Below are 15310 nucleotides of genomic sequence, written 5' to 3' on the forward strand. Positions count from 1 at the left end.
ATGTGGCCAGAAGCCCACCCCTTTCCCTTTTTCTACTTTCCACTAGCAGTTGGCTTGGACTTAGTGGGGTGATATGAGTATCTTATCTTCTCTCGATATCCCCCCAATATTTTTCACTTGAGTCTTCAACTAGGTGGCAGAAACAATTTAGCTTTGAAGGTACTTTGGCGGCATCATCAGACCAGTTGGTGATTATCATACGGCTCGCCCGAGGTGTGTTGAAACCATCATTTTTGAAATGGACTTCCAGGTCACTGAGTAGATCCGTGTTTGTTTATTCTTGTTATCCCTTTAAAATTAGAGGTGGCTCCTTCAGGAGAAATGCCCTGAAGCTCACCATAGCTGATTTCTGAGACCATTTTTCTGAATAATAGAAACACAGACCTGGTTAATTAAAGGTTGTTGCTTAGCGCCCAGCGATAAGGGGAGTGGTATGAGCCGTCCTCAGCACGCTTGTGGCAGACACTAGAGTGGGAATTCTTGCTTGCATTGTGTTACTCTGATCCTGATTTGGGGTGTGAAGCCCAGATTTGTTCCATATTAAGAAGCATTTTCCTAACTACTAAACTACTTTGGGACTTTTATTCAATTCCGTGCCACCAGACTAAGCTACTAACTATTGATAGGAAGTTAAAAATACAGAGCTATCTATAGACGTATGCATTATCTTTATAATCCCTCTACAACAGTTCTGCTCCAGAATGACTGAATTAGTCTGTGGGTACACACTCACCACTACCAGGTTGACTGGGGCAGTGTCATTGACAGATGCAGGAAGGTGACAATATCAAATCATTGCACACAAAACGCTTTTTTTTCATCATTACCTTGATTTATTTTCCTAGTCTCTTTTTTTTCCGCAGATGGAAAAATAGCTTCATCAAGAAAACAAATGTTTCTGCCAAAGTGAAAGAATCTCGTGTTTTAATGCTTTTCTTTAAAAAAGTCCACAGTGAACTAGTTCATGCTCTGCGCCCCCACCCCATTTTGCTGACTAAAGCTGTTTTAAAATCACTGGCAGAAAACAAGGTATTTTCCTCAAATAGGATGATTATATTTTATTGCTGCCTTGTTTAGTATATATTTTTCTCAGTTGGGAGGAAAAGTCTAGATGAAAAATGACCTAATAAAAGAAGTGGTTTACATGGTCATAACATTTAAATTGCTGCCAAAGGAAAAATGTAAAAAAAAAAAAAGATTTTAAATGGAAAATATCACATAATTTCAAAAAAAAACTTACCTCAATTTTCTATCATTTATCATGTACTATAAGTCAACTTTCTAAATAGGATTATAGTCCTTTATTATAAGCCCCTAGTGGTACTATGGTATACATTTTAAAAATGCTACTACAAAAATGTTCTTTTTTTTTGTTTCTGCCTATTGTATACTTAAGCTATAGATAGTTTTTGAATAAAAAGCCTACGGTAGATATAAATGCAAGAGTTAACTGCTCCTGTCTGCTGATGTCCTTTTCCCGCCCCACGCAGGTGGCTTCTCTCAGTCCAGCATCTTCTCCTGTTTCTTGCCTTCCTTTTTCTTCTTCTTAGATTCAGCTGCAATGAAAATAAAAACAAAAAGAAACAAAAGCATCACATTAGTAAGCATCGGGGATGAGCCACTTTTCTGATCATTGGCCGGGAGTGGAATGATTAGATGGACCATGTGCACGTGTGTGCGTGTAAACACACAGGGGCACACCTGCTGTAGCCAGGGGAGTGGCGATGAGAGATCCAGTCCAGCTGCAGGGGAGCACATACAAATGCCTGGGATCTTATTGGCTGCCCCCATTGAATAGACAAAATGCCATCTGGGGTCCTACTTAAAAAACAGAAATACAACAGTCATCTCTGAAAGAAGGAGCCAGGCCACTGCTCCCTGGTGCACTACAAGAGCTTTGCTTAGCCCCCCACTTCCCACCTTCCCTTCCCACAGGTCAGCTGATGGGCATCTTTTCTGATAAGCAGTCAAAGTACTGCCACTCCTGATGTGCCCCCTGCTTATGGATTTGGCCAGGTATTCCTATAAGAAGGACCAGCAGTGAAACACATGGAGCTTTGACCCTGGAAGGAATCCTACTCCAGCGTGAAGCAAATGGAATGTATCCATCTGGGCTGCACCGGGTAAATAAAATTATGAGGATTTAATTCAAAAGACTTCCTCCTTTTCCAGTTGATCATCTTGCCATCTCCTTTTCATAAGAAGAAGGCAGTATAGAATAGGGCATGACAACTTTGGCTCCAAAGATGATACTGGTCAGAATCACAGGGCTGGCCAGTGAAAGGATATTGCTAAATGCTTCTAGGATCCTTCCCCCATTTGGTCCACAGCAGTGGCAGAAACATACGGGTTAGGTACAGGCTCTGGAGCCGGATGGCCAGAGTTGAAATCCTGGCTCCATCCCTGAGCTATTATGAGACTGTGAGAAAGCTAACTCATGTATTTGTATCTCCGATGTCTCATTTATGAATGGACATATGTATAGTACCACTTCATAGGGTGAATACCCACATGAGATGAGTTGTACAAAATCCACTGAAAACAGAACATCGCACAATAGTATATGATCAGTAAAGGCTAACAGTTTATCATTAACATGATAATAGACTAAGAACAAGAAGTCGTTTCTCTGCATAATTAATATCCTTCATCATCATCTGGATATATTGGCTGAGCAGGTCATTGAGTGTGCTAAACCACAGAGGAACCCCGGGACAAGAGCAATGGCCAGCGGGGACCAGGGCTTTGTTCCCTGGATCACAGGGCCTGTGTCCAAAAGGGCCCAAAAGCTCATCCTGAGAGGGGCCATGATGCCAACCACAAAAGCACAAATCCCAGTTTATACTTAAGCAGAGCTTGAACCTTTGTCATTCATATCCTTACCACCTCTTCAGGTAAGTTCTGAAGTTCATCATAAATTAGGCAAAGGAGTGTTTCTGCACAAAGCACCTGTCCTAAGCTTCCTTTACTCAAGCTTCGGGGCTGCACCCGACACAATCGGGTCAGGAGTTGCTCAAATCCTGCTCAGTTGCTGCCCATGTGTATTCATTTTGTTTGTGCGTATCTTCAGCTTTCCCCTTCTTGTACCAAAGAGACGTACACTTTCACTCTCTCTATATTTGCTTGTCACTAGGTCTTCTTCTTTTGATTCATGAAAGGTGAGATAACCAGAACTTCCAAGCTCAAAGACACCTGCCAGAATTCCCAAGTTCAAAGATACCGGAAGGTCAAACAAGGTTTTCTGTTTAATATCTGAACATTTAATAATTCCCAGCCTTTGACTGACATTTTAGGCAACAGCTGTAAATTAGAATGGTATCCCTCAGGGAATAATCTAGGATGTTCACCAGGATATAACTCTGGTTTCCCTTGTCTCAATTTCTACAAATTCTTTCCTGGGCAAGCGTGGATGTTTCTAGCAATAATTTGCATATTTTGGCTAGCATTTCCCTATTTCATACATAAATCTGAATGGGCGCCACACTGATAAGATTATGAATACATTTATTTAATAAAACTTGAACTTACTCTGAATAGTAAACACTATTTGATCTAGCTAATGTAAGTTGTTCATTTCAGGGAACACTTCGGGGATGGGACTCTCTCCTCAATTCTCCCAGGTAAAAGCAAGAGCACACCCTCTCTCTGTTACCTGAGCCTGACATTTATTTTATACTCATTAATTAACAACTTGCTAAATACCAAGAAATCGAGCACAACTGCCCATTTAATCTGCACCCTGCCAATCAATTGATGTTTTTGATGCAGCTGGCAGGTTATTATGGCGTTCCTTGGACACACTGCAGAGCTCAAGTCCACTTCGGGTTCAATCTAAATAGGAAAAATGATTCTTCAGTAAAATCCATGGAAAGATGAAGGAATTTGCAATTGCATGAGGTTAATTTGATTTCTGATATCACAAAGTATTCACATTTTTTAAAAGAAAAAAGAAAATTGAGTCGGTAATATTGCTTCTGACCAAAAGCAGGGGTTTTCTCTTCTGTGTGTGTGACTTGCATGTACATTTTGCTGATGGACTGCTTGTCTCTGTGTCCTCCAAAACTTATGAATAGTTTCTCAAGCTTTACCCGGCCTACCTGATAGTTTTTATATAGTATTATAGAATCTATGACCTCCTACAATCTAATAGTATTATGGAGAGAACCCAGTCCCACTGCCCTATGGAAAGAAGGAAGAAATAGAGACCAAAGGAGCATCAGCGACTCTTCGAGGTCTGCCACGATCCAGCAGCAGAACCAGATGAGGGGCCATTCCCTGACACTTGACCTCTGCAGCCATTAATCACTACATCTAGAGTGAATTCCTATTAGTTTTAGTTTGTGCTTGTATCTTTCTCATTGTTTAAATCACCCTCTTTTACTGAATTCTCTACACTTACACTCATTTCGGTTTCCCAAGCCCATGATTATTTTTCTCTCCTAGTTGTTGGCCTTCAAACCCACGCTTTGTTCCATCAACCCCACACTTCCCCTTGTACCTCCATCTAGGGAGTGCTTCTCGGGTACCAGCTTTGACACCCCTTCCAATGTGTTGACCTCTTGGTCTTATTCAGAAGCCTGTTCTCTTTGTTTCCCCATCAGAGCACTTATAGCTGTAGTAAGAAGGCATAATCTCTACTCATTGTTATATCCCTAGCCCATAGCACAGTGCGCAGTGCAATATAGTGGATTAGTAAATCTTTGGTGAAATAAATAAAGTCTGTAGCATTCAAAAACACATGCCTCGTTGGCTCACCATACACCATCTTCCTTACGGTGGTCCTGTGAATTGTCCTGGGTTGTTTCCATCTCAGCCTCTGCACATTGTGTTCTGTCTACCTGAGTGTCTTTCACTCCTACCATCTCACCTTTGTTTAGCCAACATCTACTCATCCTTAAGATCTTAGCTCCAGTCTTTCTTCCTTAAGAAGTCTTCACAGAGCTCCGAGACAAAACAGGTTCCATCCACAGTTAGATACTTCCATTGGGACTCTTGTCATGCTCTTATGAAAATTAGAACTGAACTATTACTTTCGTATCTAAGCATTTAATATGCATTTCCTCTGTTGTACGAGGGTAGAGACCATATCTATTCTTTTGCATCTTTGTCCTCAGTGCCTGGTCCATGATAAGACTGGGAGCATAGAACAAAGAAATAAACACTTGAATTGGAATTAGAAAAAGTCACTCCATTAGTATATAAAAAACAGTATTTCCCAAGGAAAGTAGGGAGTGTAAGTTCTATCAGAATCTTGTGATATTTCAGTTCTTCAAACAGAAATAATTTGTGGAGAATAAAATTACAAACATAAATGCATGAATTCTCAACACTTTCATTTTTTTTGGTCTGTAAAGTAGAAGCCTGTGCTAACTCTGTGGGGGAAAGTGATGTCCCGTTTCATTGGCCTTTCAAGGTTACAGTGAAAGAAATCTTTGCTACGTGCAGGAGGATCATGAACAGGCCCGAAGCAGGGCTTTAACAGGGCAGAGTGAAGTGCTTTGTCATTGAGTCACACAGCGGCGGCAGCGACTGTCAAAGGTTTTACAAGCCGGCGTGACCACCATGACCCTGATGTGACACAGTAGGATGCCTTAGTTCACACTGAAAAGACACGTCAGCGGAAGGAGGTACATTCACGCTACACGTCAGATAACATCCCAGGGTTCACATCACTCCTCTCCAAGCAGAAGGGGACGCAAACAGGAAGTGAGCCATTGTCAAGTGTGAGAGGAAAGGGTGCCTGCCTGAGAAGGGCCTTGTCCTTGTTCCCACGGATGATCTCAGCCAGCACATCACTGTCCTGCAAACTCACAGGGGTGCCCTTCATTTTTGTTGTTTTTTTTAAATTTATTGGGGTGATATTGTTTTGTAAAACCATACAAGTTTCAAGTGTACAAGTCAATAAAATATCTGCACACTGCATTATGCACCCATTGTTCACCCCAAGAAAGTTTCTGTCCCCATTTCCCTCCCTTTGCTCACCTCCCTCCTGACCCCCTTTCCCTATGGCTATCCCCATACTATGTGTTATATATGTTTATGACTTTTGGTTAATCCTTTTACCTTCTTTCATCCAGTCCCCCAATGCCCCTCCCCTCTGACAGCTGTCAGTCTGTTCTCTCTACTTATGCCTCTGTTTCTATTTTGTTTGTCAATTTATTTTGGTTCACAAGCCTGTATCCTTTGGGTAGTTTTTGAGTTACTGGAAGAAAGTTGCTAAAAAGGCCTGTGCTCAGCTCTCTCACAGTACGTGTAAAATTCTTCATTATTTTATTAGGAGCAGATTGTTTTAAGATATGTATGAAAGTGTTCAGAAAGTCTTAAGACTTTCCTAAAAAGAAATATTCTAGAAAGGATTCTTGCTCACGTGGCTATAAATCCTAGCACCTGGAGCGCCATCTTTACCACATCCTGTGTAAAAAAAACACAAAACTCAAAACCCAGACACTTCGCTCAGTGCAGAGCAACTGTGGTAAGAAGAGAGGCAGTGAGAAGACGGCAGAGGAGCCACACAACAATGAATTCTGAGCCTGTAAATGTTTACATCCTGAATGGAATAAAATCCTGCTAGACACTGAAGCAGTAAGAGGCACCGTGGCCATTTGTGTAGTAAGGCAATGAGGAGACGAGTGCGTGAGGACTGCACTGAGAACCAGGTCTTCACCGAGGGAGTTGCCTTTATCCAATGTCTACCACATACCAGCTCTGGGATCTTGGGCAAATCCATCATTCTGCATCTGTTTCCTTTAGACTGGGGATAATAACACCTAGTATGTCCTCCTCAGAGGACCATCAGGAACATCATGTGAGATTACCACCTCTAAGATCCCATTCTACTGTTACTAAAAAACAAAACAAAACATTCATTTAGCAGATGCATGCTCTATATCCACTATTTATCAGATGCTGTTCTAGATGCTGGGATATAATGCAAACAACATTAAATACTGCAGCCACAGAGCTTCCATGACAGTAATGCTTTCGAGATTGCTCTGTGTGAAGGTCTTTCAACATTGTAAAGTACCCTCTGAGTACGTATTTATATTAAAGACCACGGGTATGTGACTGCTGCTTGAATGGCTTCAACGCCTATTGCTCTTGCTGCTAGTTTCCTGTGACCTTGCAGAAGAAATGATGTAACAGAATATCCACATGGAGGATGAATTACTAGGGGGAAAAAGTATGCCTGTAGTAGATTTTGCCTTAAGGGAAGAATTATTTAATTCTTCTTTAAAACATATTCATTTTCCACTTTTGCAAGTAATAAGAGCCTGTATAGAACAATTTTAAAAATGCATACATGTTAACCCATCACTCCCAGCTTCACAATATAGAGGTTTAACAGTAGTAGCTTTTATGTTTTCTTTCTATGAATATATGTAAGATATACTTTAACTAGAAACATATTGACAGTTGATGAAGTATATTATACATAAAATTCTATTATACTATTTCTTCCAACATTGCTTTGTATACTTTGAAACATAACCAAATAGTGTTTTTTATGACATTCCAGCCCATATTTTTTATAACCTTGCTCCTTTTGTTGGTCACTTGGCATGCTCTCCGTGTTTGTTATTGTCAATAGTGATGCAATGTGTGTTTTGCACACAAGTCACAATATGTTTAAGGTTTGCCTTAGCATATATTATTAGAAGAGGGGCTCCTGGATCAGAGGCCAGCATATTTTTAAAGCTTTAGTTGTGTATTATCAAATTTCTTTCTGGAAAGGAAGTACTAATTTCAGTTTTTATCAGCAACATATACAAGAGCCTGTCACAGCAAACCTGTTCTCAAGAGACAAAGGATATTCAAATAGCATGCCTCATTTCTTTTCCGTCAATTCACAGGCCTTTGTAGCAATGGGACTGCCATGTAGTTGGTACAGGGCAACACCCAGTCCCATTTCAACATTAGAAAAATCTGGGAAGAAGTGTCGCAGGTTCGATTCCCAGTCAGGGTACATGCCTGGGTTGCAGGCCATGACCCCCAGCAACCGCACATTGATGTTTCTCTCTCTCTCTTTCTCCCTCCATTCCCCCTCTAAAAAATAAATAAATAAAATCTTAAAGAAAATCTGGGAAGAAATAGGGCTGTGAGTAGGTGTTGAAAGATGTCAATTTAAAGGTTTTTCCAAGACCTTGAGCAGGGATATTATTCCAAATGTAGAAGAATTGAGAATTCTGGAATAAATTTATCTTATTTCCTTTTGTTTTTCCAGATGGCCTGCTGTGTATATAGAAAACATTTTTCTTTTTTTTTTTTTTAATTAAGAGATTAAGTGATTGAGAGGATCTCAGACTTTAACTAAAATGAGTCAACCTCTATTTGCTACTGATTCAAATAAGGTGGCTTTGGGTGAGTAAACCCATGGGAAGAATTATTCACTAGAGTAGAAGAGGAGATTCTACCTCGAAGAGGTAGAATTCACGTATGAAGAAGCTATGGACACTCAGAGAAGGGCACTGCGGACTCAGAGGTCAAGGGTGCCAGCAGACGGGGACAGCTGGAGGCATGTCACAGAGACCACTCTGGCTTGCCTGTGGGGACTCATCCAACAAACCACGTCAAATGAGTCAGGAAAGGGAGCACATCTCTGTCAAATAGCGCTACCACCCACCGTGTCCATAGACACGCCCCAGATCCTGGGGATCACCAAGATCCTCCTAAGGCTTCCTGAATCTATTTAAGAGAACAGATCCACGCTTTCGAATTACCTGCGAACAGATCCACGCTTTCGAATTACCTGCCCAGTCACCACATCCCCTGAATGCACGGTGAGACTGCTGTGCCTCGGAACAGATAATAAAGCTTTCTGCATCATGAATGTGCAACTCAGAGATCCGCCTGGGATCTCAGTACTGGATGGCTAGGCTTCCTGATGCGGCACCATTCACCGAATGTCCCAGCATTTCAGTTTAAACCGGGTAGTATGTCATAAGTGCCACAATGCAGGAAGAAAATTTGATTTAACGATCAAAAGTATAACCTTTAAACAAGTTGTCTTAACCTATCCCCCTCAGATATGGTCCCATCTGATGTCTTTGTTCCTGCTGTTCTGTTGTTTCGTCTTTGATTTCATAGTCTGTAATACCGCTCACTTCATTTCTTCTTTTATGGACTCGATGCATTTATTTCTGGAACTACGTATGGAATACATACACACATCTGACAAGAATTACCAATGGAAGACACATCTGCATGCACAGGACTGTGCCTCAATGCTGCCCGCAGGCTGGTACCTGTTCTTTATCTCACTGGCCACCTACTATGTTGCTCACCAGTCTCTATTTCATAACAGTATGTGCTACTCCCTCTCAACCATCTGCCTTTCCGATATCAAGGAAACAGGAATAAAAGACATCACACATCTGTGTCTAGATGGAAGCAAAATGCATTCAGACCCTTTAAGGAACCTCTGCTTTGCCCCACTTCCCTTTGAGGTGACTCAGCACTGAACTGCATCTCCTCCAAACAGAACTTTCAGCCCTGAAGGCACCGGTGAGCAGTGTGGATTTCACCGAAGGTTTAGCGGAGGACACGAGGAAACTGCCTCATCAACCACACAGAACAAGCTTAATAAACAAAAGTCCTGCAGTATGTCGGTCACTTCCCAAAGCAGCGAACCCTGTATCTGTAGACAGAGCCCTTCTTCCTTCACCTGAGGCTCCTCTCCGCCGCTTTCTCAGCCCATTTCCCTCCCGTTTCTCCATTTCCCTTCTTTTGCGGGAAACATTTCAGGTAACTATTAGTTTCTCCAACCCATCAAACAAGGGGCGATCGGTGTACTTCTGTGTACAGTAGAGTCAGGCGTGTGTGGGTGTCTGATGCATGTGTGTACCAGGTACACACTCACCACGCTAAACCCCTGCTTCTTAGCTCACCACATCCACATCGTACTGATGTATTAGCTAAACCTAGGCATTCGTTTGGGAATGCACAAACATTAAGCATAAAACATAAAGCTGAACGTTTCTGTGGATTTTTTCTTTCAGAGTCAGCGAGAAGAGCAGGGCAGATGAGAATCAGAGGCACTTAATCCAGGGCTTTGTCTCCTGTAGACGGTTACAGAGGAAGATCCAAAGTTGCGTGGGTGCGTGCGTGCGTGTGTGTGTGTATTCAACACTCAGCTGCTAAACAGTCTTTTTCACCTTCAGCAAAAGCAATGTTTTTAAGTATTAAATAAAACTGAAGAGAAGCAAACATAGTTAAAACAAGGTAAATTCTGCAAAGAATGTGTCACTTTATATGGGTAGCTTCTAGAATGTCAGGATAATTTTGTCCACCAATAGAATACACAGGGGCAGTAGCACGCCCTTCTGGTGGCTATGGTAGAGATTCAGGGGGTGTGCGCCTGTGGTGGTTGTGACAGTTGTTACAGGCTGTCACACCCGGTGATACTAGTGGCTCTAACTATACTCGTGAACACACGAACACACACACACACACACACACACACACACACACACACGTACACAGAACCAGGGACTGGGGGAACCAATGTTCGGGGTTTCCTGTGCTCAGCAAAAGCACCTGCCTCTTCCTGAGTGTGTAGACCGCTGCTGACCTCACCTTCTTGACAGTGACCTCCCCACACACAGGGCCACTGACTTCTTCCGCCCCCAAACAGGAAAGAGAAGCGTTTACTTCTGACGTGATTTTAAATGTGTAAAAGCTTTGTTTCTGCAATATTGAGGCCACAGAAAGCTTATAAAATGTCATAAATTCTCCTAGTAGCCCAAGTCGGAAATGAAAGTGTATTATTATCAACAATAAATAGTTCGCACTTGGCACATCATTATTTTCTATCGTATCTGATGCTTCATCACACATGACTGGCACTTATCAAAAATTAAATCATGATTTATGAAAAAGGGGAAAGGCACGAATTCTAGAATATTTAAAATTTCAGCAGGTACGGCCCCATAAATCACGTTTTGTTTGCTGCCAAAGAGGTTTCTCTTTTCAGTTGTGATGTGCTGACTAAGTCCCCCTCAAAAATTCATGTTGAATCCCTAAGCCCCATCCCTCAGAATGTGAGCATATTGGGAGACAGGGCATTCTAAGAGGTACCTGAGTTAAGACGAGGTCATTAGGCTGGGCCCTAATCCAATATAACTGGTGTCCTTATAAAAAGAGGAAATTTGAACACAAACGCCCACAGAGGGAAGATAACGTGAAGACTCACGGAGAAGGTAGACATTTATGAACCGAGGACAGAAACCTGGGACGGATCCTGCCCTCACGGACTTCAGAAGGAACCAACCTTGCAGAAATCTTGATCCCCGACTTCCAGCTTCCAGAATCATGAGGAAATACACTTCTGTCGTTTAAGTCACCCGGTCTGTGGTACTTTGTCACAGCTGCCCTAGTGAACTAACACATCGGTGAGCTACATCCACACTGTATTTAATTTCCCTGTCTTTCGGCACACCCTCATTAGTGGTAGAGGTGCAAAATGCAGGTGAGCTTGTTTGTGTGTCCTCAGGACACTTAAATACATGATCATTTCAATATGTGACTCTGGTACTATGTAGCATGGGATTTTATACTCAGGGGTGGTTTCACCCATCTCCATGCTTGTCCTCCAGATCCCAAGCAGGTGAGCTACGTTCCCCGCCGCAGACACATTTCCCGGGCCCCATGCACCCGGTGCTCCGACTCCAGCTGCAGCAAAGGTTAGGGATGAAGGAATTCCCCTGGCCTTCCCCACATGTTTTAGACAACAGCTTTCACAGCAGCTTAATTGATTAGCCTTCTGCGTCTGAGAGTGAAGATCTGAAAATCATGTTTTCTATTTTCTGTAGAATAAAAATAATCTCTGCAAGTCTGGCCAGAGGGAGTGCTGTGAAAGTGTCTACCTCCAACCCATAGCCCCGGGCCATGCGCCCCGTGTGCAGGAGGACCCCAGTAACGCTTTTTATCTGCTTCCTGCTCTTTGGATTTCTGATTAGCCCTTCTAAAAATAGTGTTTACTTCTCAAGAAAGACAGTCTTTAGCTTTTTCTTTTCCCCGCCTCTGTGTGCTGAGCAACAGCCAGCCTGCTTTGATTGCCCTGCGGGTTCCCAGAGGTTTCGCATCAGTACAAAGCTGGCTCCAGTCACTGGGAGTGCGTGAAGCGTCCCCACTGGCAGTGCTGGTTACCAGGACGGCGGTGCTCCAGGGCCTGAGGGGCACCAGAGTGACTCTGTGTCTCAGGGTGGGGAGGAGGCGGTCCTCCAGCATCCACTCCCGGGTCCTGCCCTGGAGGCCATTGGGTGTAACAGGTGCATTGCACCACTTTGTCTAACTCTCAAGAAGAGCAGCCCCTTGAAAAGAACCCAGTCTGACAAACGCAGCACTAGGAGTTAACATTTGCTTCAAGGCAACTATTACACAAAGACAAGCTGGGGCCAAAAGTTATCTGACATCACTCCATTATAGATGCCCTCAAGCATGCTTATATTAATGTCTTAGGATGATCATTGAAACAAAAACCAAACTTATTAATTTCTTTTTAGAATACCCAAAGAGTAGGAGGCACTCCATTTCGGAATCACTGGTATAATAATAGAAAAGACATCTGGACACGGACTGTCGTGGCTTCAAGTTCAAGCCTGAGTCCTCACTGGCTGGCAAGCCGCAACTCTTAGTGTCCTCATTTGCAAAATATGAACAAACCTCCGCGAGGCTGCGGTGGGGATTAAGCAAGACAATATAGTCTAAGGGGTTAGTATAATGTCTGTCACATCATAAATAATCAATGGGAACAGCGTTTCCAGCGCTCAGGACATGCTGATGACAACAGCTACAAATTAAAACACAAAGCGGGAATTCTCAATCTGGTAGAAGTTAGAGGAAGAAGCACAAAAGCTTCTGGGGTCAATAAACAAAGAAGTTCCCTCAACCCAGCAACTAATTAGTGTGAGCATCGTTCTATTATGCAGCCTTCCTCAAGACTAATTATTATCTAGCTGCTGCGTGTGTGCAGATAATGAGCCTCTGAGCGTGGAATTTACCAAGGGGCACGAGAGCAGACAGTGTGAAGTGAACCCTACGAATACGGTACAGTTCCTAGTTCTCACATCTGTCCGGGCGACTAGGGCTAAAAGCTGATTAGCAAGGATGGGCGGAAGACACCCGGGTGAGTCAGTCTCCTTCCGGGTGAGCGAGCTGCGCTGTGACAGTGATGTCTCTGTACACTGTGCATCCAGTGAGTGAGTGGTGGTCCTAGGGAGTCAGACCAGGACAGTGTGGTTGGACTCATTGTTCATTCACTCAAGTCAGTACTACTCATTGAGTTCCTGTCACGGACAAGGGACCATGAGATATAGTAACTTACAAGGGTGAGATATGGCTCCTGACCTCAAGGTGTTCATGGGTGTGAGCAGCAAATAGGCACTGGCTACGGAGGAATGAATGAAAGAATGTCTTATCAGAGGGGTGGGAGGGCCCACCCCTCCCAGAGAGGTGGGCCCTCCCCTCCCAGCAGCTGAAAGCTTGAGGAGGGAACTCTGGTAAGTTTTTCTGAGCAGTTGTATTTTTTCCATTATCATTTAGTCCCCTTAAATCCCCCTCTCCCCTGCAAGTTTTAACACTGATCTCTTTCCTAGTCTTTGAACAACACAAGCTCTTTGTGGCCTCAGGGACTTTGAACTTCCCCTTAGTTCTAGTGTTCTAGTTTCTCTTAGAACACTAGTATGGCTAGTTCCTCCCCCAGGTTCAAGTTACCTCTGGAGGAAGCTTTCCCTGGTTACTCTCACTTAGCCCCCTCTCCACCTCACTTTAGTCACTCTAGCTCTTGGCTCTTCAGTTCTTAAGACCACTCACTCCAATATGTAGTTACCATTTAAATTACTTATATTTGTCACTATTTTCTACCCATCACCATCACTACAATGGAGTAGTGAGAGGAAAGGAATATCCCTAGCTCCTAATGTACTGTCTGCTTCACGCAAGTCTTTTTTTAAGATTGTATTTATTTATTTTTTAGAGAAAGGGTAAAGGAGGGAGAAAGTGAGAGAGAGAAAGGTTGATGTGTGAGAGAAACATCAATTGGTTGCCTCCCACATATCCCCAGCCAGGGAATTGGCCCGCAACCCAGGCATGTGCCCTGACGAGGAATCGAACCTGTGACCTTTCAGTTTGTGGGACGCCACCAACCAACTGAGCCACACCGGCCAGGGCTCCACTGAAGGCTCCAATAGAGTATATAAATGAATGACTAAACTGGAAGCAATGCCAAAGGACTTTCACAGCAGTTGTCGTTCTGTGCAGTACCTTGGGGTTTGTCCTTCTCTCCTCCTGCTCCACTGCAGGTCCAGAGAGCTCATTAATTCAACCCTGGGGCTAACTCTAACAGATAGCACCCATCAATAAATACTTACTGAATGAACAGGGCAGGCTTTACAGAAGGAAATACATAGACTGCAGGAGAAGAACACATTTCAAGTTCCTAGAGCCACATGGAGAAATAGATGTGTGAGAAGTCACGGCCCGTGCGGCCACACCCTGGATTTGGTGTGGCTGGGCATGGTACCTGGGCGATGTCTGGAGCCAGGGTCGGATTCTATTGCTGATGGGAAACCAAGGAGGGATCAAGGAGGGATTTTAGAAAAGAATAAGTGGGCCTGACATCCATTATCCTTCTTAGATAGGAAACTGGGATTGCCGTGTTGCACAGATGCAGGGGAAGGAGGTGTGCAGACAGCTCTACAGTTGGACCGCCCTGTGCTCCAGTCCCCGCCCCTCTGCTGATTAGCTGTGTGACCGTGTGCCCAGCATCTAATTTCCTTAAGCCTCATTTTCCTCAAAAGTAAAACTGGGGGTCATAACAGTAACTGTTTCACAGAGTTTCTGTGCCTATTCGATCACATAATACTATAAACGACATACTAAGCTATAATCAAAACAGACTATGCTCTCAATAAATATTAACTATGCTTACTATTATTGTAATCACTATAAATATTTTTTGCCTGAAGGGCTGAGGGGAAAACCCACCTCAAGAAGTTCATCTTGGCCCTGGCTGGTGTAGCTCAGTGGATTGAGTGCGGGCTGCGAACCAAAGTGTCGCAGGTTTGATTCCCAGTCAGGGCACATGCCTGGGTTGCAGGCCACGGCCCCCAGCAACCACACATTGATGTTTCTCTCTCTCTCTCTCTCTCCCTCCCTTCCCTCTCTAAAAAATGGATAAATAAAATCTTTTAAAAAAGTTCATTTTGAAGAAAGGGAAATATCTTAAAGATACTGCATATTTATCAGGCATATTTGTATACATGACCTCATTTCATCTTCACAGCAGTGGTAAAAGGCATTCATTTTAGATTCC

General features: G+C 43.3%; 1 protein-coding gene across 1 annotated transcript in view; it reads right to left on the reverse strand.

Annotated features, from left to right (window-relative positions):
• Positions 1–810: 810 nt before the first annotated feature.
• Positions 811–15310, reverse strand: part of PTN (pleiotrophin) — a 98539-nt gene continuing 84039 nt past the window's right edge. Inside the window, exon 5 of the mRNA XM_028525467.2 lies at positions 811–1556. Within this exon, the coding sequence (XP_028381268.1) occupies positions 1501–1556 (56 nt within the window). The 3' untranslated portion in view covers positions 811–1500. The remainder of the gene's footprint in view (positions 1557–15310) is intronic.

The sequence above is a fragment of the Phyllostomus discolor genome, chromosome 10, assembly GCF_004126475.2.
Source record: "Phyllostomus discolor isolate MPI-MPIP mPhyDis1 chromosome 10, mPhyDis1.pri.v3, whole genome shotgun sequence".
NCBI classification, from domain to species: Eukaryota; Metazoa; Chordata; class Mammalia; order Chiroptera; family Phyllostomidae; genus Phyllostomus; species Phyllostomus discolor.